Genomic DNA, 26242 nt, shown 5'->3' with positions numbered 1-26242 from the left:
GGCCCCGGGTCATCTCTACTCACCTCAGCCCCGGCCCCTCAGCCCAACAAATCTCCTTTGACCGAGACAACCGAGGCTGTTTGTGACCTGTGGCAGCGCAGCAGCGTGGGTCTCAACGGTGATCAGCGCCAGCGGTTATGGTGCCTCCTGGACGAGAATGTGGACCTCTTTGCCACCAGTGACAAAGACTGCAGGCAGACAGGGCTGGTCCAGCACACCATCGACACCGGCTCCGCCCAACCCATCCGTCTGCGCCCCCACCGGCTGCCCCTCTCAAAACGGCAGGTGGTGGAGGGAAAGATCCGTGAGATGGCTGCGGCTGGGGTGATCGAGCCGTCCAACAGCCCATGGGCGGCACCCGTGGTCCTGGTGGGGAAGAAGGATGGCAGCCCGAGGTTCTGCGTGGACTTTCGCCGTCTCAACGCAGTCACGAAGAAGGACTCGCATTTCGCCTCCGCGGATCGACGAGGCCCTAGACTACATCAGCGGCTCTAGCTGGTTCAGCTCCCTCGACCTACGCAGCGGTTACTGGCAGGTGGAGCTAGCCCCCGAAGCAAGGCCTAAGACTGCGTTCACCATTGGACAGGGGCTGTGGGAGTTCAGGGTCATGCCCTTTGGGCTCTGCAATGCGCCAGCGACGTTTGAGAGGTTGATGGAGAGGGTGCTCGTGAACATCCCCCGTAGCCGCTGTGTTGTGTACCTGGATGACCTGTTGGTACACGGGGCGACTTCGACAGTGCGCTGTCCCACCTGAGCGAGGTCTTCGTGCCATCCGCAAGCTGGGCTGCGGCTCAACCCCGCGGCGCCGGCTGTTGACGAGAGAGACTACGTTCTTAGGCCATGTGATCAGCGCCAGGGCATCGCCACCGATCCCGCAAAGGTGGCTGCGGTCCGGGATTGGCCGACTCCCTCGAACGCCAAAGAACTGCGGAGCTTCCTGGGCCTAGCCTCCTACTACCGCCGGTTCATTAAGGGGTTCGCGACGACAGCCAGCCCCTCCACCGCTTAACCGACAAGGGCCAGCCGTTTGGCTGGAGTGATGCTCTGCGCTGCGGCCTTCGCACAGCTGAAGGAGGCCCTCACCAGAGCCCCAGTCCTGGTTTACCCCGACGCCCGCAACCCTTCATTGTGGACACTGATGCTAGCAACGAGGAGTTGGGGCGGTCCTCTCTCAGCAGGACGATGCTGGAGAACGAGTGGTGGCATACTTCAGCCGAACTCTGGGGCGAGCCGAGAGGAACTACTGTGTGACCCGGCGGGAGCTGCTGGCTGTGGTGCTAGCGGTGCGGCACTTCCGGCCATATCTGCACGGCTGCCGGTTCCTCCTGCGCACCGACCATGCATCTCTGACTTGGCTCCTGAACTTCAAACACCCGGAGGGTCAGGTGGCCCGCTGGCTGGAGGTCCTTCAGGGTTACGACTTTGAGATCCAGCATCGGGCAGGTCAACAGCATGGCAACGCTGATGCCCTCTCCAGAAGGCCCTGCATGGCCGTCGAGTGCCGCTACTGTCTGCGACAGGAGGAGCGGGCCCAGGAGGCGCTGGGGGTGGCTGCTGCTCAGGCCACGGCCAGCGGAGGGGGATGGCTCCCATCCCCGGGAGCAGGAGGCCGATGCGACGTTGGTTCAGGTAGGGGCCTGGCTGGAGGCGGCGCAACACCCCGACTGGACGGGGGTGTCGGGACAGGAGCCCGAGGTGAAGGCCTACTACTCCCAGTACAACAACCTGGAGACCCACGACGGCCTCCTGTACCGGAGATGGCGGGCCCCCGGGCAGGGCAGAGATCTCCTGCAGTTGTTGGTGCCTCGGTCGCTGCGGTCGCAGGTGCTCGAGCTCGCCCACTGCTCGGTGGGGGCCGGCCACTATGGGAATGCCAAAACTCTCCGCCGTCTCAGAGGACGGTTCTACTGGCCTGGCTGGCGGAGGTCGTGGAGCGGCTAACAGAAGTGGTGTACCGTGTTCGCATGCCGGGCCCGGGCGCCTGGTGGTGTTGCACCAGGACAGACTCGCCAGATCGACCGCTTCGCTCCGGCAGATGCCGGGCAGGGATGCTGGCAGCGCCCATGTTCTGACCCGAGTGACTTTTCCCCGCCTGTCGGGACCGCCGGTGCGCCAGAAGAAGGCACCGGGCGTTTGCAGGACTTTGTGTGGGGTAATGGGGTTGTCGGGGACGACTGACCCCTTAGGTGGGGGCTATGTAGCGGGTCAGGGCTGTTCGGGGATGTTATGGACATTTATGTTATGTTTTACAGTTCTATTTGTTGTCATGTTGTCATGGTGACGGGCGTCGCTCCCTCTGTGTGTGTTTTCCGGTGAGAGAGCGCCTTTTTGTGTTGTTGTTGTTTTGGTTGCCGCGCTGAGCAGTTGCTCGCGGCAGTGTTCTCCAAAAGACTCTTAATAAACGGCTGTGCTCCCGGGCTAACACGGCGGGTAGCAAGACCGAACGGAACCTCTGTCTCCTCCGTTTCCTGAGCTCGCCACAATATATATATATATATATATATATATATATATATATATATATAGAGAGAGAGAGAGTGAGAGAGAGAGAGAGAGAGTGTAAATAATACCCTCACGGGAGAATCGATATCTCTGAGCACACCGTCGCGCTGAGCTAAAGGATCCTGTCTATTCCGCAATATACGCTAAATTCTGTAAACTCTCCTTATCAATCTTGCACCTTCCTTGCTCGCGTACAAACGGACAGGACATGGCTGCGACAGACTTCCCAAATCCACCTTCGCGTTTATAGTCGTGGTCTCTCATCTTGATTGCACGTAGTAATTTACTATTACTACTCTAAAATATGAATTACATCTGACATGATCTACTACATGTAATAGAATGATTAATAGTACATTTCCCTTTTTTTCGGAAATGACCTGTATGTATCTGTATGAAATCAATAAAAGAATCAAATGCTGCATTATCTTTAGTTACATTGATAATATTTATTTATGGTAAAACAGTGGTGAAATATCGCCTTGCTTTCATATAACTGCAGCGGACATACCTGAGTGGCCGCGATCTAATCCTGTTTACATAAAGTAAACCTGCTCCCGAGCAGGTTTACGCCACGGATCTGTTGCTATGACAGCAAGTCCCAGATGAGCTTCGGAGAACCGAACGATCCAAGATCACGCGAAATCGTCAACATTCAAATCCGCTAACTTACTTAGCGAGGTACGAAGAACGGCCCCGGGACCTACCTGTTCCCATGCAAGGGGTGACTGAAGCATGCACAGTAAGTTTGGTTATATATATATATATATATATATATATATATATATATATATATATATATATATATATATATATATATATATATATGATCTTTTTTTAATTATTTAGACCAATAGGCTGTACCACATCCCTTTGTAACACCATTTTGTTTCCATTGGACAGGACAGTGAATCAACCCTGTCAGATGACTGTGGTTTGGAGGAAGTCCCAGTAAGTGCATGCATAATTTGGCCTGAATTTGTATCTACTTGTGTACTTCTATGTGTTTCTGACTGCAGTATGATTTGCAGGCAAAGAGGCCGGCAGAGAGGCCTGATACAGAGGTGGGCAGTCTTGTAATTAATTTTACTTCCTATATGACATGTATTGACCGTTAAATGTTGTCTCTACAATTGAAACAGGGTGACATTTGTTTGCTCTATAAGAGAAGTCTCCAGCAAAAAATGGAGTATACTGAGCTAAAGAAACAAAAGCTTCTAGGTGAAATCGAACTTTAAGCTCTAATGAGGCAAAAAGTTCAACTCGAAATCGAGTTGCTTCAAAAGGAACTTCAGAGTAAGTAAAAATACACTTTCATACAGAGCACTATTGATGACCTTGCGTGATCCAGTATATATGATTTTTTTCCTGGCAAATGATGACTGGCTTTTTTTTGATGAGACAGAAAAAGATGCTCAAATAAATTTCAATGAAAAATATGTTTTGTCATGTTTTTATATTCGAAATTGTGTTGCACAATTCTGTCCCGTGCAGCTCTGCCACTAGGTTGGTCCAAGTGCACTGGCTGGAGGTCATCATCAGGCTGCACCTCCACCACAGGAGTCCTCTCCTTTCTGATGGTAGCAATGTTGTGCAGTACGGCACATCCAACAATAATGTCACATGCCCTGTCAGGTGCAACCCTCAGACTTTTCAGACACTGAAATCTTCCCTTTATTTGCCCAAAGGTCATTTCAATGCGTGCCCTTGTCCTGGCTAGAGCTGCACTGTAGCGGGTTCGTGGCCCAGGGTTGGGGTCAGGGAACGGTGTCATGAAGTACTGCCTGCATGCATAACCCCTGTCTCCAAGGAGAATCCCATCGTAGGCCCCTGTGTAATGGAGAAATGCTGTTATGTTAGGCCCAAAATAAGTATGAAATATCAAAATAAGTCTCTTTTTCTTACCACGCTCAAATAATGTGCATAACCCTGACTCTCTGAAAATTCTTGAGTCATGCACTGATCCGGGCCATTTAGCTTCCACATTTGTGATATGGCACATAGAGTCACACACCATCTAAGAGATTTCATTATATGTGAACACACTCCTTTTCATTATATATTACCATCTAAAATATTAGTATTACTCACCTGCACATTTATACTGTGAACCCCCTTTCGATTGACAAAATCCCCTTCATTGGGGCCTGGGGGGGCCTTGATCGCAATGTGTGTGCAGTCTATGGTATGGTACCAATCACATTAGGGAAGCCTGCGGACAATCGAGCTATAGTTACAGACATAGGTCATGATTGCATCACATTCATTATCGAATTTAATGTACCTGCAATAGAAGAAAAGCCCTGTTTGACAACCTGTGGTCTTAAGTGGCTTGGAAAAACCACAAACACACCCAGGAAATGCTTGAGTGCCAGGTATACTTTGCGAATGGAACGGCAGACAGCACTTTTGCCAATGTTCTCTGCGTCTCCAACAGCGTACAGAAACGTGCCACTTGCAAAGAAACACAAGGCAATGCACACAGTTTGTGCAGTTGTTAATGCCCGACTACGGTGAGTGGCACTTTTAACATAGGGATCCAACAAGTTGGTTAAGTAAATAATACCCTGACGGGAAAATCGATATTTCTCTATGAGCACACTGTCGTGCTGAGCTAAAGGATCCTGTCTATCCCGCAATATACGCTGAATTCTGAAAACTCTCCTTATCAATCTTGCACCTTCCGCAATGGGTTGCTTGCGTACAAACGGACAGGACATGGCTGCGACAGACTTCCCAAATGTCATGGTCCTGAGTCTGTCTACTCAGTGTTTTGTGTTTCTTTATATTATTTCCTGTGCTTGTTTATCCTGTTATATCTTTGGTTGAGGTTTGCCATTTGTTAAGGTTTTGTTCTGTGCCTGCCTGCTCCCACTTCTGTGTTCCCTCCGTCTGTTTATGGTGTCACTATGTCCGCTCGTGAGTCTGCCTGTCTAGTTCAGTGTCCTGTCTGGTTCTCTGTGTCTGTGTGTTTCCTGTTTTATTCTGAAAGTTCATGTCTCATGTCAGTGTGTTCAGTTTTACCTCTCCCCTGTCTCGTTAGCCTCATTTCTCCCAGCTGTGTCTCCCTCCTGTTGCCCATTCCCTGATTACTCCCCTGTGTATTTAAGCCCTGTGTTTTCCTGTGCTCTCTGTCGCGTCGTCTGTTTAATTCCATGTCAGTCTGCATTAGTCTATGTTACCCGGTAGGGCTGGGCGATATATCAAAAATTTATCGTTACCGAAATTTGTGACTCTCATCGACGTCATTTTGCCCATGTCGGTAAATTCGGTATTTAAAAAAAAAAAGAAAAGGCATGTGCAGGTTGGCGATGTTCATGTCCCTTTAAGACGCTGTGCTACGTTACAGACTTGACGGGTGGAGTCACATGACTCTACTACCTGTCAGTGTTGTTAACTTAGCGACTTTGTCGCTATATTTAGCGAGTTTTCAGACCCCTTTGCGACTTTTTTTCTAAAAAGCGACTAGCGACAAATCTGGCGACTTTTTCTGGTGTTATTGGAGATTTATTTATGACGACTTTTGACGTGAAAGTGGGTATCGCTTTTACTCTCAACAAGCAGCGGGTGCTGCCGTGGGCACCTCGCCCGTACCAAAGCGCTCACAGGCGGAGGATAGTCCTCCCCAGCTGCTATCAGGGCAGACGATGTTCACACCTATGCGTCCGAACTGCAAATGAATCGCGCATGAGCGAAGCTGTTGCTCCCGCACTGACTGTAACGCAGTCAGTTCTTCTTTACTGTTATGCTGTTTTGTGGATCACGAGGTTTAAAACTACTTATACAAACACACACACACACACACACACACACACACACACACACACACACACAAAGTAACTCACACCAGAGTGCCTACCAGAGGCCTATTTTTGCCGGTCCAAGCCCGGATAAAGGAGCAGGGTTGGAATTCTGACTTTAAAAAAAACAATAATTGCTAAAATAAATTTAATTTGTAGTTCTAAATAAATTCTAAATGCATTTAGGACGTTTTTTACTCACTTTATGTCTCTAACACAATGTTATTTTCTCTCCAACAACGTAGGTTACAATTATATTAGCATGACCAATTATGCAAATTAGGCGATGATGTCATTTAGCGACTTCTGGCGACTTTAGGACAGCCAATAGCGATTTTCCTTACTGAGGAGTTGGCAACACTGCTACCTGTAACAAGACGAGACACGGGTGAACAAATGGAGGACGATTTAAATGTTGAAGCAGCAGCGACGGAGGTAGAGCTGGTGGAGGAGGAAGAGAGACGCTTGTTAAAAAAAAAAAATGCATCATCAATCGTTTGGCAACATTTTGGATTCAACAAGGATGATATTGATCAAAAATTGTTAAATGTAAACTCTGCAAAAGACTGTTGCGTCAAGTCAAGGTAACACAACCAACCTCTTCCACCACCTGCAGCACAACCATGTGATTCGTTTGTTTCAACGTTTGTTTTTTTGGCACTTGGGGTGGTTATCGTCCATTTATCGTTATCGAGGTTAACTGCTCAATTTATCGTGATATTGATTTTAGGCCATATCGCCCAGCCCTATTACCCGGTATTCATTCTGTGTCTCTCTGCCATCTCTCTTTGTGCATTTTGCTCCTCCTCCCGTGAGTGTCTGGTTTAAGTTTTGTTCTTTAGTTTTCCCAGTTTAGGTTTGTTTACTCCCCGCTCTGCTCTTCCTGTTTTTGTCACCTTATCACCGCTGTAAATAAACACTCACTCGCACCCCAGCCAGTACCTGCATTTTGGATTCTTTTTCAATACTCCACACGACTGCTCCCCAGCCGTGACACCAAATCCACCTTCGCTTTTATAGCCGTGGTCTCTCATCTTGATTACACGAAGTAATTTACTATTACTACTCTAAAATATGAATTACATCTGAAATAATCAAATACATGAAATAGAATGATTAATAGTACATTTCCCTTTTTTTAGGAAATGACCTGTATGTATCTGTATGAAATCAATAAAAGAATCAAATACTGCATTATCTTTAGTTACATTGATAATATTTATTTATGGAAAACAGTGGAGAAATATCGCTGTTGCTTTCAGATAAATGAAGCGGACATACCTGAGTGGCCGCGATCTAATCCTGTTTACATAAAGTAAGCCTGCTCCCAAGCAGGTTTACGCTTACAGATCTGTTGCTATGACAGCAAGTCCCGGATGAGCTTCTGAGAACCGAACGATCCAAGATCACGCGAAATCGTCAACATTCAAATCCGGCTAACTTACTTAGCGAGGTACGAAGAACGGACCCCAGGTGAGACACACATGTTAGTCAAATGGTTGTTTACCAAAACTCATCAGAACATGTATCTAGTGCCTAGTGTAACTTTTTAGATACCATTTGTTACTTTTCAAATTCTATATTTATTAAGTTATGCAGGCTTATGAAGGCTAAATAGTTATATAAACTTTTCTGAATCTAAATAGTGTACTTTGGTAGAATTAAAAAAATAAGTGTAGTGCAGGTCTATGATGATTTTTAGTGCTAGTATCATGTAGTTTTGATTCTGGTTCTGTCTTGGTTAAGTCCTAATTAGTCCGGATTTTGAACTGTTGTTGTCCTGTTTTAATTCTGGATCAGTTCTGGGTCTGGTTGAATTGGGGTTTAGTCCCTGTGTCTTGATACAGCCCCGACTTTGTTCTGCCTTGCTGCTTAATTAAAAACTAGTTTAAGGTGTCCTGCATATGTGATATTTATTTTCCTATATGAAGTCAGTCTTTATTGAACAAAACTCAAAACAGAGCCTATTAATCTTACAGTCATTTCTACCCTCACTTAATTTCCTTTTGCTGCTCAGCTCTCACACAGTGGCTCAGCTATGCTCCAATCCCTCCATATTGTGGCCAATCACATGCGAGGATATAGGATAATATCATTATGTGAAAAACGGAGAGGGTGAGAGACGCAACAGTCAAGTGGAGCATGCGTCTGTCCTCTCAGTAAGTGAGTGAGACAGTAGACAGCGGTGAGGAGGGCTGTGCGAAAGCAAAAACACATAAATATGCCTGACACCCGTAAACGAAGCAGCATCTGGCTGCTGTTTAAAGACTTTTTTTGTCTCGGTCCTGGTCTTGGTCTCGTCTCAACTTGGTCTTGATCTTGTCTTGGTCTCGAAACCCTCTGGTCCTCGTCTTGTCTTGGTCTCGAAACCCTCTGGTCTTGGTCTTGTCTTGGTCTCGGATTAGGCGGTCTTGACTACAAGTCTAATCGAGGGGCCCAAAGAGTGCCAGGAAAAGATTCCCTACATCATTAAACCACCACCAGCCTGAACTGTTGATGCAGAGCTGGATAGATCCATGTGCCCATGTTCTTTCTGACCCTATCATCCACATGTTGACTCATCAGACCAGGCAATGTTTTTCCATCTTATGTTATTGTAATTTTGGTGAGCCCATGTAAATTTTAAGCTTCAGGTTCCTGTTGTTAGCTGACGGCAGTGTCACTTCTTGTGGTCTTCTGCTGCTGTAGCCCATCTGCTTTCAGGTTCAATGCGTTGTGCATTCACAACAAATGCTCTTCTTCATACCTTGATTGTAACAAGTGGTTAAATGAGTTGCTGTTGCCTTGTATCACCTCGACGCGGCTAAATCATTCTCCTCTGACTTCTGACGTCAACAAGGAATTTTCCCACAGAGAACTGCTGCTCACTAGATATTTTCTGTTTTTCAGGACATTCTGCTGAAAGATTGTTGCTCAGGAAAATCCCGGTAGATTAGCAGTTTCTGAAATGCTCAAATCAGCACAACAGGCACCAGCAAACATGTGACATTATAACTCCTAAATTATCTTGCTTCCTCATTCTGATGCTCTGTTTGAAACATGTCTACAATCCTAAATGCACTTATTTGGTGCCATATGAATATTTAACATGACCCAAATATTTGTTTGGTTTTGTTTTTTTGTTTTGTTTTTATCAAAATTAATTCATAATGCAAAATGTTTAAGAAATAAAGGTCCATGTGTCTTTGCCTGTTCACACAAACATTCAGAATAGAAGTTCGTCTTTTAACTGTTATGCAAAAAGGTTTAATGTTCTCTTGTAATGTATCATATTACCACAAAATGTCAAAATGTTGTACCAACAGCCACAGAGCTGAGAAGGAGTGGGGGTGGGGGTGGGGTGGGGGGGTTGTTTTTTTTCTATTTTGTGACATTTTTGAGTTTCACTTTCCACAAATTTCCCTTTGTCACAGGAAAGATTACGTATGCAGCCAAAGTAAAAGTATTTAAGAGCCCACTCTGAGTCGAATCCTCACAGCACTCCTGTCAACAATCAGTCTTTAATTGTTGCTAGTCTTTCTCTGGCTGCATTATTATCTTTGCTGCACGTTTTCAGCACCGGTGTCATCTTGAAAACAACAATGTCCACCCTCATCAAAGTGTTTCTGCTCCTGGCTGTCATGGTCTGCATCTCCCAGGCCCAACGTAAGTTTCTTTATTTCTTTATCCTTTTACATGATTTAGATTTTTGATTGAAATTACCCAAACTTGAATTTCTGCACGTTGGATATTAATTTCTTTTTCATTGCCTTCTTTTCTAGTCAAACAAGCAGGACAACAGTGTCTGTGTCACCGTGTCAGGAATCGTCTCGGCATGAAGTCTGAAATAAAGGACGTACAGATCTACCCAGCAACCAAATCATGCAACAAAGTGGAGATTGTGTAAGTTTTTTTTATTGATTATTTTTCATTATTACTTTTGATAAATTCAACATGAAGATTCACTAAGCTCAAATAAACGATTACACAAGAAATTGCATGACAGTGCAAATTAGATGCATCCTAACTAAAAATGCCTTTTTAAGGTAGATAATGATCTTTGAAAAATACTTGTAGGATCAGTGTATTTAAAGAGCTTGTTTATATGTGTCAGTGTATTCTTAGCTTTTCCATTTCTATTGAACTTACCTCTATTTTCCATTTCAACAGCGTTACCTTGAACAGTGGTCTCCGCTATTGCTTGAACCCCGAGCTGAAGGCCGTGAAAAGACTCGTGACTAACATCATGTGAGTAGACTTCACCACACTTATCCAAGTTTTACATCCAGTACACTGATTATCTAAATAATAATGTTAGATTTTTAGTGAATCGCTTCAGTTTATAAAAATAAAGTAATAAATGACATTTTTTTTCTAATGAGTGCACTGTTTGTTTGTTTTTTTGTCAATTTAGGGATAAAAAGCAGAAGACCACTTCCTCCCCAGTGGAACCCTCCACAGCTGCCAATATAATTTTGACGACAAACTCATCAGACCTTCATATCATTTGTAGTATTTTTAAAGAATATTGCTTGAAATTGCACATCAGTGCAAAATAATCAGCATTACTAAAATATGTCTCAGGGAAATGGAAAATATTCAAGAATTTTCCACTTGAATTAGTCCTTTAACATAATGAAACACAGCAGCAACATTTAGCACATGCAAACAGCACAGCACAGCCAGTCACACACAGTCCTGCTATACATAACAAGAGGTAGAGGCTAAAGAAGACAAAATCAAACAAACAAACAAGACAGTTGATTTTAAGCAGGTTTCAGTTGCTGAAAAAAATGATATTCTAGAAATATGAAGGTATGACACCAAAGGATGGTTTCCCTCTTGGAGCATGAATGTTCCCTCTAATTCTGAATTTCATTAATTTGACCCCTGAGATGATTTTCATTTATTCTTTAGTCCTGCTCTAGTTATACTTTATTTATACTTTTTACTTATATATTTAATTAGTCCCTTCAGGATTTTACTCTCTGTATTCCACTTTGTCCTCCTCCCATGTTAAGTTTATTCATGTGTAAGCATTTCCCTGCTGCAGTTGTTGTTATTCATGTCCCACTTTAGTTTTGTAATAATTTGTCTTCTGTGTTTCATGTTTAATTTTACTTCACGTCCTAGCTCATTGCCATTGTCTTCAACTGTGTGATTACCTTGTGTCTGTTTATCCTCCTGTTTTCAATCTCCTGACATGTGTGTATAAATAGTCCTGTCTATGATCCATTTGGCAAAATAAATCCATTTGGTATCCTTGTTGGTCTTCAGACAACAATTCTGACGGCTTAAGAACCAAATGGGACAGACAAAAAAAATAAAAAATAAATAAATAAATAAATAAATAGTCCTGTCTTACTGTCTTTGAGAACTTATTTCTTCCTCTTTCAGATTCCTGCACTTGATTCCCTTTCCTGCAATCACAACAGCTTGTCCAATTAGAATATTACATATGAAAAATGTAAAATATAGTATCAATTTCTCTCCTCAAGAAACCACAAGTAGACAGTACATCAACTTTCACGCTGACTTTTCAAAACCGTGAGAGCTTTTGTGTGTGTGTGTGTGTGTGTGTGTGTGTGTGCATTTGTGTGTGTGTGCATTTGTGTGTGTGTGCATGCTTTCAGTGTCAGCTGTGATGATCCATTTCTGTTGCAATAACTGTTACGAAATGTTTCTTGTAAATGCTGAACAGTCCACGATGCTGACTCAGAAGACTTGTAACCCAACCCTCCATTCAGAACAGCTTCACCTCTGGGATATTTGTGGGTTTGTGCACATGAAGTGGTTGCACACTTTCAAGCAGACTGCCAAGCACAAATTAAGAAGATAAAGTCTGGCATCAAATAGTACACATGACACTGAAGCTGCAAACAGACCAGGATTACAGGGTCCAGTAAGCAGTCAGCAGTGTCCTCACTGACAGGGGTGGCTGAGCTTTGCAGAGTCCTATAGGCTGCTATCCACCACACCCTCACCCACCTAATTTGCATGTGCATTCCCTGAACCCAAGGGTGACCTTAGCCATCTATATGTTACCCAATCCTTTTACCACGACTAGACCTCAGTCTACCCTTAGCTTTGAAACCAAGCCTTAAGTGCAGTTCCTTTTAAATAAAAGGCCAGGCTCTTCCCAGGCCCACAGTGCTGATCACGCTGATCAAGTCTAATCTTTGCAGATGACCCTTGAAACTTCACCATTACTGCAACTCCTCTTATGTAATACACTAAAGTTTAAAAATAAAAAAAGATCTAAAGTTTTAAATGATAAGAATGAATGAGAATTAGGCATTCACTGCAGATTCACGTCTACCAGCAAACCTGCCTTGTCGCCATCCCGCCTCAGCTTTGAAGTATAACATTCAGGATTGTTATGAGGTGATAAAATATACACAGTAACGATCTTGATCTATTGCACCACACCAAAACATACTGAGTCAAGTTTCAGCGGATCCCTCCGCGGCTTAGGCTGCTGCCAAGGAGGTACGTTCACCGTGACGTGGGCATATGGACTCTGTTTGCATGTCCAAAAGTCATGGATAAACTAGCCGGCGAACAAACAAACAATATCCTTTTGTTCGTTATCCCAAATCTGCGCGACAGTGGCAAAGAAATCACTGCAGCTGTGGAGTAATTTCAGAGGGACAGTGGCAGAAATCTTCACGGGTGAGTTTTAAGTTTAAAATATACGATGAAGAGATCGTGCAAATTCTGGACAGCCTAAAATGTAGATCTGTGTGTATATACAGACTAAATGTATAGCCTATTCTAAAAGACATCGTTTTAAAGTGGTTTAAATGAGCTTCTCTGTTTTTTGCATGCATGTATTTTTCTCGGAAAACACTGCAGCGTGAGTAATGTGTTATTCCTCATTTATCACAAGTAGTTTGCGTTAAAAAAAAATCCCACACCGACACGAGTCAAACATCTCCATGTGTGACTTCTTTTCTTTGAGGGGGGTTCTTTTTTTCTTTTTCTTTTTTTTTTTTTGCAAGTCACTGTATCTGGCTTCCATGAGTGCCGACGTGAACAGCACGATGTCAGCTGTCTGGAAAGTAGACCGGACTACTAAACACCACCGACCCATGTCTATAAAATCTGGATTCTGCTGCAATATGTATGAGAAACATGTCACATTCTGAGTTCATTTAAGAGCGCATTCAGCTGGAAAGTGAGCTCAGATCACGGCGATTGGGAGCTAAACAAGACTGAGTGTGATTTTATTCGACTGAATAGGGAACTAACTAACTGTGGATCCGCTGTCAGACGGAAATGCAAAAGTGTCATTTCCTTGTTTAATCCAGAGCTCGGTTGTGTTGTAGTGTTGTGCGATACTACAGATTGTGATATCAATCTGATACCAAGAAAATACACTAAATAAAGTGTCAATATACCGATGCCGAATATGTTGTAGCTGTGTCATGATTTATGAAAGGGATCATCATTATTCTGCGAATTCCAAACACGTTTTAACATTCACTAAATACTCACTGTGCTTTTTTACTTTCCAAAATAATGATTTAGCAAAATAAAAGCATACCTTTCACCTTTTCATATATTTTCAAATCTTTTTTTTTAGACCTGAAATGTAAATATTCCTGTCTCTAAACACTTTTGGGTCAGCTTCTGATGCTTAGATGTGTTAGAAATGTATTAAAAAAAGTGTCACTCTTGTCATGCTAGTATTAATCTGATACCAGTACTAATACTATCGATATTTGGGTAAATTTGGCCACCTCTGCTGTGCTCCTCTGCTATCAGCAGGAATTTATGTGCGACTGATATTAATGGCGCTGCTGTAACTAGACTCTGTATTTCTATTTAAGGCAGGTCAGGACTCCTTGCACTGTGCACAATAATTAATGTCTGTTGTGTTTATTTTTTTTCACTTACCCATAATCATGTTGTTAAACATATGCATAGAGTACATGTGTAGGCCTAACTTCTTCCCCAGGTAAAAGAAATGACAGTAGTGAGCAGTGTTTTACATTCGTTTCTGTGAGCCTAATAACCTTCCGTGTCTGGTGTCATGTGATGAAGTGGTCAGATCTGAGTCCAGCATCAAGCTTAGTGTCAGGTGAACGGCCACGCTGTCAGACCCCACCGTCTCCTGCGGTCAGCTGCTCAGAACACAATGGCCTCAGGACGGGGAGACATTCCAGGTAAACAAGATTTGAGATATGGTACAGTTAAACTGAGAGACAAGTGATTATCTTTTACTGATAAGAGAAGTTGTTTCTCTTGTTTATTTGTTTGTTTATTTACACAGTAACATGTCCTTTTCCTTCATTTCAGTACTTGAGTCCGGCATGCCGTCCTGCCTCATGGGTGCATTATCATCTCCAATTGGAATACAGCGACACAATATCAGCTATGATGAGAACATGGATGCCCCAATGCATTCCCCACCTTCTGACTTGACTGTCAACATCATGTGGAAAGAACCTGTCATCCCACAGCACAGGTTCAGGAAAACTGAGGTGCTCCCCCATTTACCCTTATTTTCTAACCCACATCGTTTTGAATTGGTTACCAGAACAAAATGATCCTTGTATTAGTTGCGTGTAAATGCTTCTTGAATGTTAGGTGCATGCACTTTTGATTTGCTCCCTTTTCTATTATGTAACTAGCTTGTAAGCACAGCCTAACACTTAGGATTTGTGTGACTAGGAAGGGAAGAGTGGTGGGAAGTTACTGAGCGTTGAGGGAGCAGCATCAGCCAAGTCTCCTGGGCCTGTGGTGAAAGCCAAAGCCACCACTTTAATGAGCTCGCTAATGATCAGTAAGTCCACGAAAGCAACTTCACTAAACAACTTTATTTAAAAATATAGAGATACTTAATAAGAACACTGTCCACTACATGAATTATGATGTCCAGAACGACTTGGCTCCCACTTAAACAATCTTAAGAGTGTTAGTGGAGCTATAGTGGAGTACAGCACCTTAAACACACTGACTAGTTGTCTGCAATGTTCCCATAATCTCTCAGAGGAATCCCACGAGAGCCTTGAGGAGTTTGAGCACCAGGCTGGACTAACAGAGTCTGGTTATTATCCTCACAAGGGCCTTTCTGCTGAAGAGACCCACTTTCACCGACGAGGTGATGTCACACTGCTGGTGAGTATTAACAGTTTTAATAACTGACCGCAAGTAACGATGAACTCAAAAGAAAATGCACACCTAAATGTCATTTGTCAGAAGGTTATTATTATTATTACAAAGCAAACATTAAAAAAAAACCATAATAAATCTGACACTTATCTAATCAAGTTGATGGACTGGGTCAGATATATAGATATTTGAGGCCTGTGCTACAAGGCAGGATTTCATCTTATTTGGGTAACTACAGCGTTAATCCTGGGTTTTCTTTTAGTTTTCATACATGCATGAGCAATAAGTTTTTAGAAAGTCACAGAAGAGGACAATATATATCCCCCACCACAACTAGCAACGCACCTACAGGTCCTCAAATTTACTGCTATCTACTGACCTAATTCTTATTGAACTCACAAAGTTACTGAAGATCACTTAAGTTTAAAGATCACTTAGTAAGGTAAGCTAAGTAAACTTTTACTTAAAGAAAATTGATATGTGCATTTCTAATTACATAACAACATATTGTTAACATGGAAAAACATCTTGGTAAACAAATTACGTAATGAGCTGTGCCCTGGCCCCATAGGCTGTAGTTCTTGCAGTATTGTTGCCAAGCAACGCCCTTGCACAAACCAAACCCCCTCCTTTTTCCTGTTCCCTGAGAGGACCAATCACAGAGCTCCTACTAAAACCAGAAAAGGCCTACTTTGCTGCACAGACTGTATCGTCGTCGTTTTCGTGAAAAATAATCGTCAGTTAAACTGGAAATTATGGACAAAGTGAAAGAAACTGTCGGACCGAGGCGTCAACGAAAAGTTATCATAAAAAGGTTAGTCAAGAAGGCGCTGCTTTAGTTGACGACAGTCAGGTCGAAGGTGTTGTAGGCCGTTAGCGAAGCTAGCATTCAGACAAACGTATTTATTCGGAACAATAAAAAAGAAATTATCGGCATATATCAACTACCGTGAATCTCGCAGTACAGAGGAGGAGATGGTGGTTTGTGTATTGCGTAGTTTGATGGGTTAAAGTGGTTAACCATTGTGTGGCCTTGGTTAGCACTGGCTAACTAGCAACCAGCAGACATTTAAAGGCCGTGTTGCTTACAGTGAGTGGAAGCTTCAGGTAAATAAAATAACCAGAAAGGGTGACTTTAGGGGCTGGGAAGCCCTTTCGCACTTGCTTAGTGAGCGTGATGTAAATATATAACTTAGATAATTACTCTGTCTGCCCCTCACTATCATCATTTCACTATCTTTACTCACTATCATGAGGCCTAACGCTAAGAAATGAGGCACAAACTGGTGCTGGCATTAATTTTTTAAAACACTTGTATCTATATTGAAACCAGATTTCACACAGATTCCACTTTAGGTGGTGTTATTTGAAAAATGTTTTAAGAACGTAAATGTAATAAATGTGTTTGTCTTTTGTTTTATATATACACACGAGGAACAAATCGACTACCAGAGGTTTTCCATGCGATATATGTATATTTATTTATTGCTGTGTTAGTGTATTTGTGGTTTTTGTATGTCTTTACTCTTCTTTTTTTTTTTTCTCCCTTTTTTTTTTTTCCAGCTTTCTGACACTTTATAAGCTATACAGAATTGGTTGCATGTGCCAGGCTGTTGTTATAGCCTCATGTTGATTGTTCTGGCTGAGGGCCAGCCGGGTTCATGTAGTGACGAACTAGGTTACTGACCCAAGTAATGTGGATAAAAGGCCACAACGTTGCTTTGCGCTCTTCACTTGCAAAATGGACACTACCCAGAGCAGAAAGCAGGACCTCATGCACAATGGAGATATGAGCTTGGAAGGGCATTTGCCATATGATTGGGAATATGCCCATACCGAATGGAAACTGGGCACTGAAAATGTTTTTCAAGAGATTAGTCATGAACTCAATTTCAGTCTGATGGCAAGTATATTGGAACTTGGATTTGTTTTGGGGTTTTTTTTCCTTTAGTCAAAAACTAGCTTTTGCTTACTCTGTGCTAAGATTGAAGAGGACTGATGATAGACGATTACATTAACATGGATTTGTTGTTTTTTCGTACGTGTTTCAGGGATTTTAATCAATTTTGTGAAAAAGTCTAAGTTATGTAATGAAAACACAATTTGGTGCACAACAGTTCTGTGGTTCTTAATGTGTTTACTGCTGTTTAATAATAATTTAAGATGAGTAATTTTTGCACACTTTGTTTCTAACCTATCTGCGTTCCCACCTGCATAACGTAGTCAATGGCAATAGGCTCTGAGGACATGTGACGTACTATTTTTCGATCTGCAAGCCAAGTAAAACAGTGTTGACCTTTTGCATGGCATATGCAGGGATGTTTGCTCTGTAAATAAAATTAGTTGTTTCACTGACACATCAACAAAAGATCATAAAACAACAAACTTACAAACAGGGTCACGGGGGAAACAAAACACCACTGTTGTGCTTTTGTGCTGGCCAGACACACGTGGGAAGATTAAAACTGTTTATTAAATTTACACTGACAGTGGAGCAGATGGGAGCTTGTGACTATTTTTTTTTTTTTTAACTGTTTTTGTTTTTCGTGCTGTGCAGAAGTTGAGAATGCCAAGTGGAAACTTTAAGGAGGACAGGCTTACAACATCAGCAACATCCACCCCAAGTGGCACCCCTTCTGTTACCCCCAACGTCACCCCCTGTGTTAGTCCCTACTCTTCACCGGGTGTTCATCGCAGGTAGGAACTGTGCTGTTGTAAAGCCAGTTGTGATTCAGCAAAGAAACCCCCTTATATTTATACATTTGTACAGTTTCCAAAATGACTGTATGTTCATGTTGTTCTTGGGTAATGGGAATACAGGAACTGGTTTCATCTGAATCCTGCACCTTTCCTTGCTGCACCTGAGACCCACAGTCCCAACCCAAGCACAGACATGGGAGGAAATGAAGGAGGAGGAGGAGATAGGTGGAGTTTCTTCGGAATCCGATCTGTGGTACAGAAGTCCCCCACTGATCCTGGCTCTGAAACCAGCACAGGTAAAAGATTTGTGCCCACGCCTGTTTCTGTATCTTCACAGTCCTTTAGCATTTTTATGCTGATACTCTGTGAATAGGATGAATTGTCATATCACTCAACCTCACACCAAAACAAACTGTATTGACCCTCCCATTTATTTTTGGGGGAAAAAAAGTTTGTAAATTGATAGCTTTTGAAACTACTTGATGAATTTCCAGTCACCCTTCTAGTCATACCAGAGCCATGTTGAAACCACAGCCTGCAGCAGAACTGTTTACAAAGACAGGCCTCACATCACAGAAACAAAAACAGAAAATGTGATGCTAATCACGTGTGAGAACATAGCTTGTTTTCACTGTAACATGCATATTTTAACCCTGTAAAAGATGAGACCTTTTTGAGACCTTGAATTTGTCAAACAGTTCAATAAACATTCAATTTTTTGTGTGTTTTGTTTTTAAAGAAGAATTTTCTGCCAATTATGTCATGGTTCAGGCTTTACAGGGTTAAATGCAGAATAAGGTGCGATTTAAAAGTTTTCTTTTAAAAGTTAAAAGCTGTAACGGCATGTAGGTGGAATATTTCAGGGAAATTTCACACAGTATGCCAGTGATGCTGTGTGTTGCTCTGTGCAGCACTGAAGTAATTAATGACATCATCTACCACACCTCTCTCCTGCAGGTTTGTCTCTGCAATCCTATTTTGGTCTGCAGAAATCCTCAACCATGGATGGCACCAACACCCAGGTCAACCTCAAGGTGGATGACCCTACAAAATTCATGCCACCCAAGATTGAAATCTCAGACATTGAAGCCAAGCGGCAAAACTCACGGCCGCATAAACTTAAACCTCGGGACATGAATGTTTTGACACCATCGGGCTTCTGAAGACCAGCTATGTAGCTGCTCCTCCGATTCCACATTCTCAATGTTTGTTTGTGTTTTGTTTTTTTTTGTCTGTCCTCTGGTTCCACATTTGCCTCCCTGTCTACCTCTGTTCCCTCTGCCTCCATGCAATTTCACTCAAGCTGGGGGGGAATGAGGACCCATAGTACCTACAGTATTAGCTAACTAGCAGCAGACTGCACTGCTACTCCTCCCTAGCTCACACATTCAGATCAGTCGCTGTCTGCTGTCTATGCCCCCTCCTCTCGTTCTATCTTGTTAGTCCAAAAAATAAAACAAATGGATTAACTTCATTTGTAACCCTAACATTGGTACTGCTTCCTATTGCTTTGTCACGTAATGGGTGCGTTGGTATGCATCGCCTAGATGTCCTCGTTCCATTGTCAGCAATGGCTTGAGATAAACGTTGAAATATCTTGCCAGATTTTTTGCAGAAGTTGTTCATTTTTAAGACTGCTGATCATGCTAAAGTGGCAAGGTATTTCAGTTTATATCTCAGGTTCCTGTCTTTAAATAAGATTATTGGTTTAAAGTTATGTAGTGCTTTTCTCCATCAGCATGCAGAGTATCATGGTATATGACTGATATTGTGCCTAAGTCTGCAATGGGTTTGCTTTTGGCATCAAATTTCAGCTTCTTTTTTTTTTTTTCTTTCTTTCTTTCATCTGTGACCATGTGCCTGCTGACCTGAAGTTATTTCTTTTTTATGTTCTGCTTTAAATCAAGGTTTCTAAATTGTAGGTAGTGCAGTTTGTTGGGTTTGCCACTTTATTTTATTTTTTTTTAAATGTAGGACTGAAGTGGCCATTGTCAACTTTTCAACTTTTTTTGTGTGTGTGTGTGTGTGTGTGTGTGTGTGTGTGTGTGTGCCTGAAATTTCCTGCTGTTTTGTTTGGGAAAAACCGATGAATTCGGCTAATAAAATGCACAAGGGAGCTCTCCCACTTTCATCTGTAAATAAATGTCATTATGAAACTAAATTCCTTTTTGGTTGTTTCTTTAAAAAAGAAAAAGGGGGGGGGGGGGGTCTATTCCCGGTATTTCATATTCAGTGCTCTGTTCTGATCAAGCAGGAAGTGATTCAGAGGTTCCAAGCCAGATGCATCTCATTCCGTGCCAGAATTCCACTCAAGAATTTGAAAATAATACAGGCATGAGTGTATGTATGGTTGTCTCACCAATTTTGCAGAGTTAGAGTAGTAGTTTTATCTAGTAGTTGTCCCAGTTTCTTCATTAACCATTTCAAATATAACACTTAAAATATGTTTGGGTTTTTTTTATTTGTTTTTTATTTGTTGCTACAAGTCTCTTATAATTGTTAAACCTTGTGCTAATTCATGGATAGACCAAAGATGAGTCCTTGTCTTTATATTTTCTATAATCTTTTCAGACAGAGTATATCTAACCAGTGCAAACCTGTTACTATGCTACTGAAAGAAGATGCATTTAAAGTTTCCTACATTTAGTTGTGCTGTATAACTGCATTCATCCTTGGCTTTCACAGTCCATTATGTTCCACAATAAGTTTGTTTTTCTACAAAATGCTAATGTTGGAGCTGATTTTCAGCCATGTTAACCTATTAAACATTACAAATATATATTTAAAAGTATTTTTGTCAATCTACAAAAAAAGTAATGCATCCAGTCAACCCTGATACATAAGAACAGACATTTACATTAAAAAAATGTAAGAATATAAAATTAAAATAGTTTAAATGGGCCAAGCATCTCATTGTTGGTGGTTTATTTAAATAAAACTGAAATTTACATTGAAAAAACTTGATTTTTTTTTTAGCATTTGTGAAGCGTAAATTGTCCTCCAGTTCTGGAATGACCCATTTATCTATTGTGAAATGCATAAACCCACTATAACCTGTTCATCATTTCCTTTGCTATTGCACCATTTACAGTCATTACTGTAGTGATATAAAGATATAAACTGTGGTGCAACAACTTGGCACAAATATTTTACCTACAACTTTTCACCACAAGGTGGAGCAACAACTTCAACATGAGTTGTAAGTTTCCTCCTCAGTTTGACTCTCAAATTTCACTATGATGTTACTCAGACTACTTTGCATTAAAAGTTAAGAAGAGATGCACAAATTCTGCATGTACACTGTAGTAGTAATCAGTTATATTAGCATAATCAATAAAAGAAGAAGTGTGGGAAATAATGAGATAATGAATTTGAGCACACAAGCATAAAAGCCTGTGAGGACCCAGAGGGAGGTTATTGTTGTCTCCGGTCAACTACTCCTCTATCCGGTCATCCACTGTGCACACACTGATTTAGTCTTGTCCCGTAGTCACAGAGACTGGTTTTATTGCACTAATGATACTGTTGACAGTTCCACACAATTGTCAAATTTCAATTTCCAAAGCTATTATTACCACATCAACGCAAACATGTCATATTACAGCAAGCAATCAGAGCAAACAGAGTTTTTCCCCTGAAAGCTCAACCGTGCGGAAGACTTTACCTTGTTAAAGTTCTCAGTAGTTGGTGGTTAATGTCCTGTATGTTGTGTGTGTTTGTGTGTGTGAGAGAGAGTGAGAGAGTGAAAGACAGCAGAAAAATGTCCTGTATGTTAATGTTGAAGATTTATTATAGGATGGACCTTCTATTTTTAATAAGAATGCAGGATTGAAGTTCACAACGTTTCAATAACTTTTTTGCCTACCAACAGAAATACAGTGTCTTACTTTGGCTTTAGTGCTGTAATTTAGGTGTTAACAATGGTCTGTTTGAGGTAATTCACACTTTAGCTGAAGCTTGTAACTGAAGCACTCCTCAGCTTAATGAAAGGCTGTTAACCATTCACATGTGGTTTCCAGGTGGTGCTCAAGAGGCTTGTAAATTAAATAAGAAAGTCAAGTGAAGACAGAGAGCTGATAGTGAAAAACCTAAAGGTGGTCAAGCACTAAAAGCAAAACAAAATGTGGGGGTGGTGGCATAGGGGACACAAGAACACAGGGTTAGGTGCAGGAGTTTGGAAAAACTGCAAACCAAGGTGGAGCTAGTCAGCCTTTTCAGTCTTAAGCCACATTTGTTTAGAGATGTGCAATGCAATACATAAACAGCTGACACAATAATCGTGTCTGTAACACTAAACCAAAAACACACAGCAATACAGCAAAGGCAAGACAAGCCGTGGGTGGGGGGAGTCTGGAAGGGAAAAAGAAAGACACGGGGAAATGGGGAAACAGAGAAGAGGGTGGAGTGCCTCAGCAATCATGACATAACACAGATGGCTTTCTCACTAGGTCTGACATGACGTTAGTCAGTCGAGCAGCCCCCTCACCCTGACGCTGCTGCTTGACTTCTGCCTGATCACGCGGAAATCGTTTCATTTACTCAGAGATGTGCAATGGTGAGCACCACCCTGGCAAAGTAACCACGCAGCAAAACAAAAACAATCACGACATGACTTCCTCGCTTACTCATCTATTTTTGAAAAATTAGTCTGGCAAAACTGCCTCCACACACTCCGCAACTTAAGATTCACCACCCCGGCCTCTATGCTATCTCCACATGGACAGATAATTGGGACGCCAGCACCAGTTTACAAGAAACCACGTCAGGTTTTTTTTTCCTTTTTGGAAGATCGCCTAGCTCCAGTAATCCAAGTTTATGTATACCCGGACAACATTGTTAACGTTTAAATGTGCATAAAGGTCAGCCTGGAGAAAGATTAGGTGAACTTTTATCTAATACGTGTAGGAGTGGTAGAGATGCACTTTATGTCAGGTTGACTCCGGTGAGATTCTGCGAAATCCTCTTAAGCACATGCTCTCAAATGGAAGGATTTTGTAATGAAACACTGTTGGGCTGTTGATACGTGACCTAGACAGAGGAATTAAGGCCTAAAGCATGTGTTTTCTATTTCAGCTGTACTTAAAATGTTCTTCACTGAAGTTTTTGAGAAAAAAAAATCTTATAGTGCATTACTAAAAGTGATAAGATAATACCAACTCATAGAAGTTTTTATTACTGGTGTTACATTTCATTTATAGCTTCCACTGTATATATAGTGCCACTTACCCGTCTAACTATTAATAATGGTGATAAGTAATGTGTCATTTTGCAGGGGTAATGTAGCTGTTCACAGAGCTGGTGACGAAATGTAAGGAGGGATTTTTTGAGACAAAGCGGGTGGGGTGGGGGGGTCTGTTTGACGTTTGTTGGGTGTTGTCTGCGTCGTACGCTACGCCATCTGCCTCCAGAATCACATCTGGGATTGATTTACAGTGAGCTGGCCCAGAGGTGAACCCACCAAGCTGAGTGAGTGAGAGATAGAGATAGGGGCTGGTGAGGTTGGGTGTTGACCACTGGGACTTGATAAGACCTTCATGGTTGTCCTCAGGTGTCCTGTGAAAATAAATATCATCATGTCCACAACTCTTGGATAGGGTTAAACTTTTATGGCTATTACCATAGATGTGGGTTGCATCCAAATCAGATCACTGTGCTTATGTTATGCAATAACAGTTTTCTATTCCTCAGAAATCGTGAAGACGTGACCCCTTGCTGCGTCTCTGTGTTCCCAAGAGCCCCCACAGAAGACGGATTGCAAGTGTCTGAGTAAGAAATGCTTTACAGCTGTGATTTTTTTAAATGTATTCAAAGCTAAATGTGCAAAATTCATTGTTAGGAATAAAGTATTGTATCTGATTTTAGTAGCTCTGCCTCTTCATGATAGCCTTTGATCTTGGATCACTTCCCTGCTAAACTATCAAGATTGAATATTGGTTCCAGCAGAGAGCTGAATCACCTCTGTATTGCCAAAAGGCTCTCCGTTTACTGCTCTACACTCCTTTTCTAAGGCAGTATAAAAGATAATAGTGTTCCTGTTTGTACACTGAGTAAAACACAGGACACAAATGTCAGACATGCAGTTCTTCTGGGTTTTATATACAGATATATATATATGGCTTTTTTTTCTTTCTTTGTGTTCTTTGTGCTTTCAGGGAAAACAAATCAAAGAAAGAGGGATCTACAGTAGCTACCTGTTTCCTATAAGCCAGCTTCCAGCCTCAGGCCCTCATGCTGTTGGTCTCTTCTGTGCAGTTCAATAGTTATTTTCCTGCCATCCCCCACAAAGATTGTTAGGCCCTCCTGTACTGGCCTCCGGGATCTAACTCGAAACAGATGTGAGGGGAGAATCCCCTACAAACTGTGTCTGAAACAGTCAGACTTAGCTGGTCAATACACAAGAACCACATCCGGTTGATGTACTCAGACCTCGAACATTCATTCAGAGCCTGTACATGCCCAGAGAGTGTGTCGATGTCTGGCACACTTTAAGCATTTCCACGAAGCCCCGGCTGTGTGTGTTCGCGTGTCAAAGCAAAACATATAAGAGTAGAGATGAATCATTTATTGGATCTCCTGATATAAATGAAGAATTTAATACCCAAGACACGTATTGTGCAATTGACCAAAGTACATCATATTTTATAATCTCAATCACATTACCCATGCTGCAGTGTTTCCTTATGTAATCTACCCCAAAGCTTGATGTGTCTTCGTTTTCATTTATCTCTAAGAGTTGGCTACTGACCAGGTCTTATCGTTATCGTGATATAGGTATTATCATTACTAATGTTTACACAAACTTTATTAATATTACACTATAAATTACAAGAACTGTTGCCAACATTGCATATCATGCATTTTCTACCAGATAGGTTCAGTTAATGATTTATGATTGTTGTTTTACTATTGTTTTTATACGGTTTTAAGGTTATGGTATTTTTTATGGCTATTAGGTTTATGTGGGTGTGGCCTGATGAATATTTCTGACACTTAGACAATTAGATGGTATTAATCACCAGTGAAATATCAATAAATCACAGACTGACTAACTAGACAAATATAAGTTAAAGGGTTATTGGTTCAAACCCTTAATGTGAAAATGAATTGAAGCTTGACTGAAGCTGGGGCCAAACCTCACCTTGTGCCCATCATTTTACATTGTTGTAGTCATTAAAGAACCTTTGATCTTTGGGGTGAATCTCATTGGATAACCGTGTCAAATCGCACACATAATTATACTTATTAATCCCTTAAGCCAGGGGAGGAATGTGGTTCTTTGGCTCATGTCACTGATTCTCACTCACGAACTTCTACAGCAGCACACCTTGACATGAGTTGGCAGACAGTACAAAAAAAAGAGAAGAGGATTGTACGCAATAGGCTTCAATTAAACATCATTTTCAAAATAGTTCTCCCTCAGTGTGGGCTGATGGGGTTTGGAAAAAGCGAGGTGAGGCGTGTGACTTGGCCAGACCGTCACACATTCCTTAAAAGTAGCCATGGACTGTGGATATGATGTGGTCAGAAGGAACACAGGAACACCCATTTTCATACTTCTCTGAGTCTGGGATTTTAATTTAACTGGGTTTCTTCCATGGACACATGCACACTACCTACTCCGTGTCTTTTGATACATATGCAACCGAGTTACATGCCGGGGCACAGATAAGCAGCGTTCATATCTGCCTCTCCGTCTAAATAACATTGTACATAAATCGACATAAACCTGTCAGTCGTTTCATTTATTATGTTCATTAACAATTAATGTTGCCTTGGAGTCAGTTAGGAGCACTTGGAGGACCTTTGCACCACAGAAAACTAGAAGCAGTGGGAGCAATAAAACTGATAGGAGTTTAAAAGTTACAGTAAATGCATGACTTTTATTCATGAAGGGTGTTTCAGTGTAACTTTGTCCTTATTACCATGGTAACATAACCTAAGCACTGAAACAGCCATGTGAGTACTTAGATGGTTTGGATGGATAATGAATAAAACTGAATTATTGGGCAGTTGTGAAATGAGTAAATAATTTCAAGTTGATTTTTTTCTTTCTTTTTTTTTTAAGATTTTAGAAATTAGAGCGTTTCCATTACACCAGGTGGTCACCACACAGTTGCAAGAACTCATCCAAGTATATTTATATG

The 26242-nt window shown here is 41.9% G+C and overlaps 2 protein-coding genes and 1 pseudogene across 2 annotated transcripts; 2 read left to right on the top strand and 1 right to left on the bottom strand.

Annotated features, from left to right (window-relative positions):
* Window positions 1-3928: 3928 nt before the first annotated feature.
* Window positions 3929-5222, bottom strand: LOC116326797 (annotated as a pseudogene).
* A 4440-nt stretch (window positions 5223-9662) lies between these two features.
* On the top strand, window positions 9663-11633 carry LOC116329116 (C-X-C motif chemokine 10-like). Its single transcript, XM_031751071.2, has 4 exons — window positions 9663-9947; window positions 10064-10184; window positions 10452-10529; window positions 10696-11633. The coding sequence occupies exons 1-4, from the start codon at window positions 9884-9886 to the stop codon at window positions 10838-10840; spliced, it is 408 nt and encodes a 135-aa protein (XP_031606931.2). The 5' UTR covers window positions 9663-9883; the 3' UTR covers window positions 10841-11633.
* Window positions 11634-12765: 1132 nt separating this feature from the next.
* On the top strand, window positions 12766-20259 carry kiaa1191 (KIAA1191 ortholog). The gene is made up of 8 exons (XM_031751015.2): window positions 12766-12953; window positions 14328-14449; window positions 14583-14767; window positions 14958-15069; window positions 15277-15404; window positions 17956-18095; window positions 18219-18394; window positions 19056-20259. Exons 2-8 carry the CDS (start codon window positions 14422-14424, stop codon window positions 19259-19261), a joined length of 975 nt encoding a protein of 324 aa, XP_031606875.1. The 5' UTR covers window positions 12766-12953; window positions 14328-14421; the 3' UTR covers window positions 19262-20259.
* The last annotated feature ends 5983 nt before the right edge of the window (window positions 20260-26242 follow it).

This window comes from Oreochromis aureus, linkage group 2, assembly GCF_013358895.1.
Source record: "Oreochromis aureus strain Israel breed Guangdong linkage group 2, ZZ_aureus, whole genome shotgun sequence".
Lineage (NCBI taxonomy): Eukaryota > Metazoa > Chordata > Actinopteri > Cichliformes > Cichlidae > Oreochromis > Oreochromis aureus.
The sequence above is the reverse complement of the archived record's forward strand: the minus strand, read 5'-3'. Positions and strand labels throughout refer to the sequence as shown.

Excerpts from the sequence above, each read along its gene's own strand:
- LOC116329116 (XM_031751071.2), top strand. The coding sequence starts at position 9,884 with ATGTCCACCCTCATCAAAGTGTTTCTGCTCCTGGCTGTCATGGTCTGC. Across the intron at positions 9,948-10,063 it reads CTGCATCTCCCAGGCCCAAC|TCAAACAAGCAGGACAACAG; the intron begins GTAAGTTTCTTT and ends CTTCTTTTCTAG. Across the intron at positions 10,185-10,451 it reads TGCAACAAAGTGGAGATTGT|CGTTACCTTGAACAGTGGTC; the intron begins GTAAGTTTTTTT and ends CCATTTCAACAG.
- kiaa1191 (XM_031751015.2), top strand. The coding sequence starts at position 14,422 with ATGGCCTCAGGACGGGGAGACATTCCAG. Across the intron at positions 14,768-14,957 it reads ACAGGTTCAGGAAAACTGAG|GAAGGGAAGAGTGGTGGGAA; the intron begins GTGCTCCCCCAT and ends TTGTGTGACTAG. Across the intron at positions 18,395-19,055 it reads TGGCTCTGAAACCAGCACAG|GTTTGTCTCTGCAATCCTAT; the intron begins GTAAAAGATTTG and ends TCTCTCCTGCAG.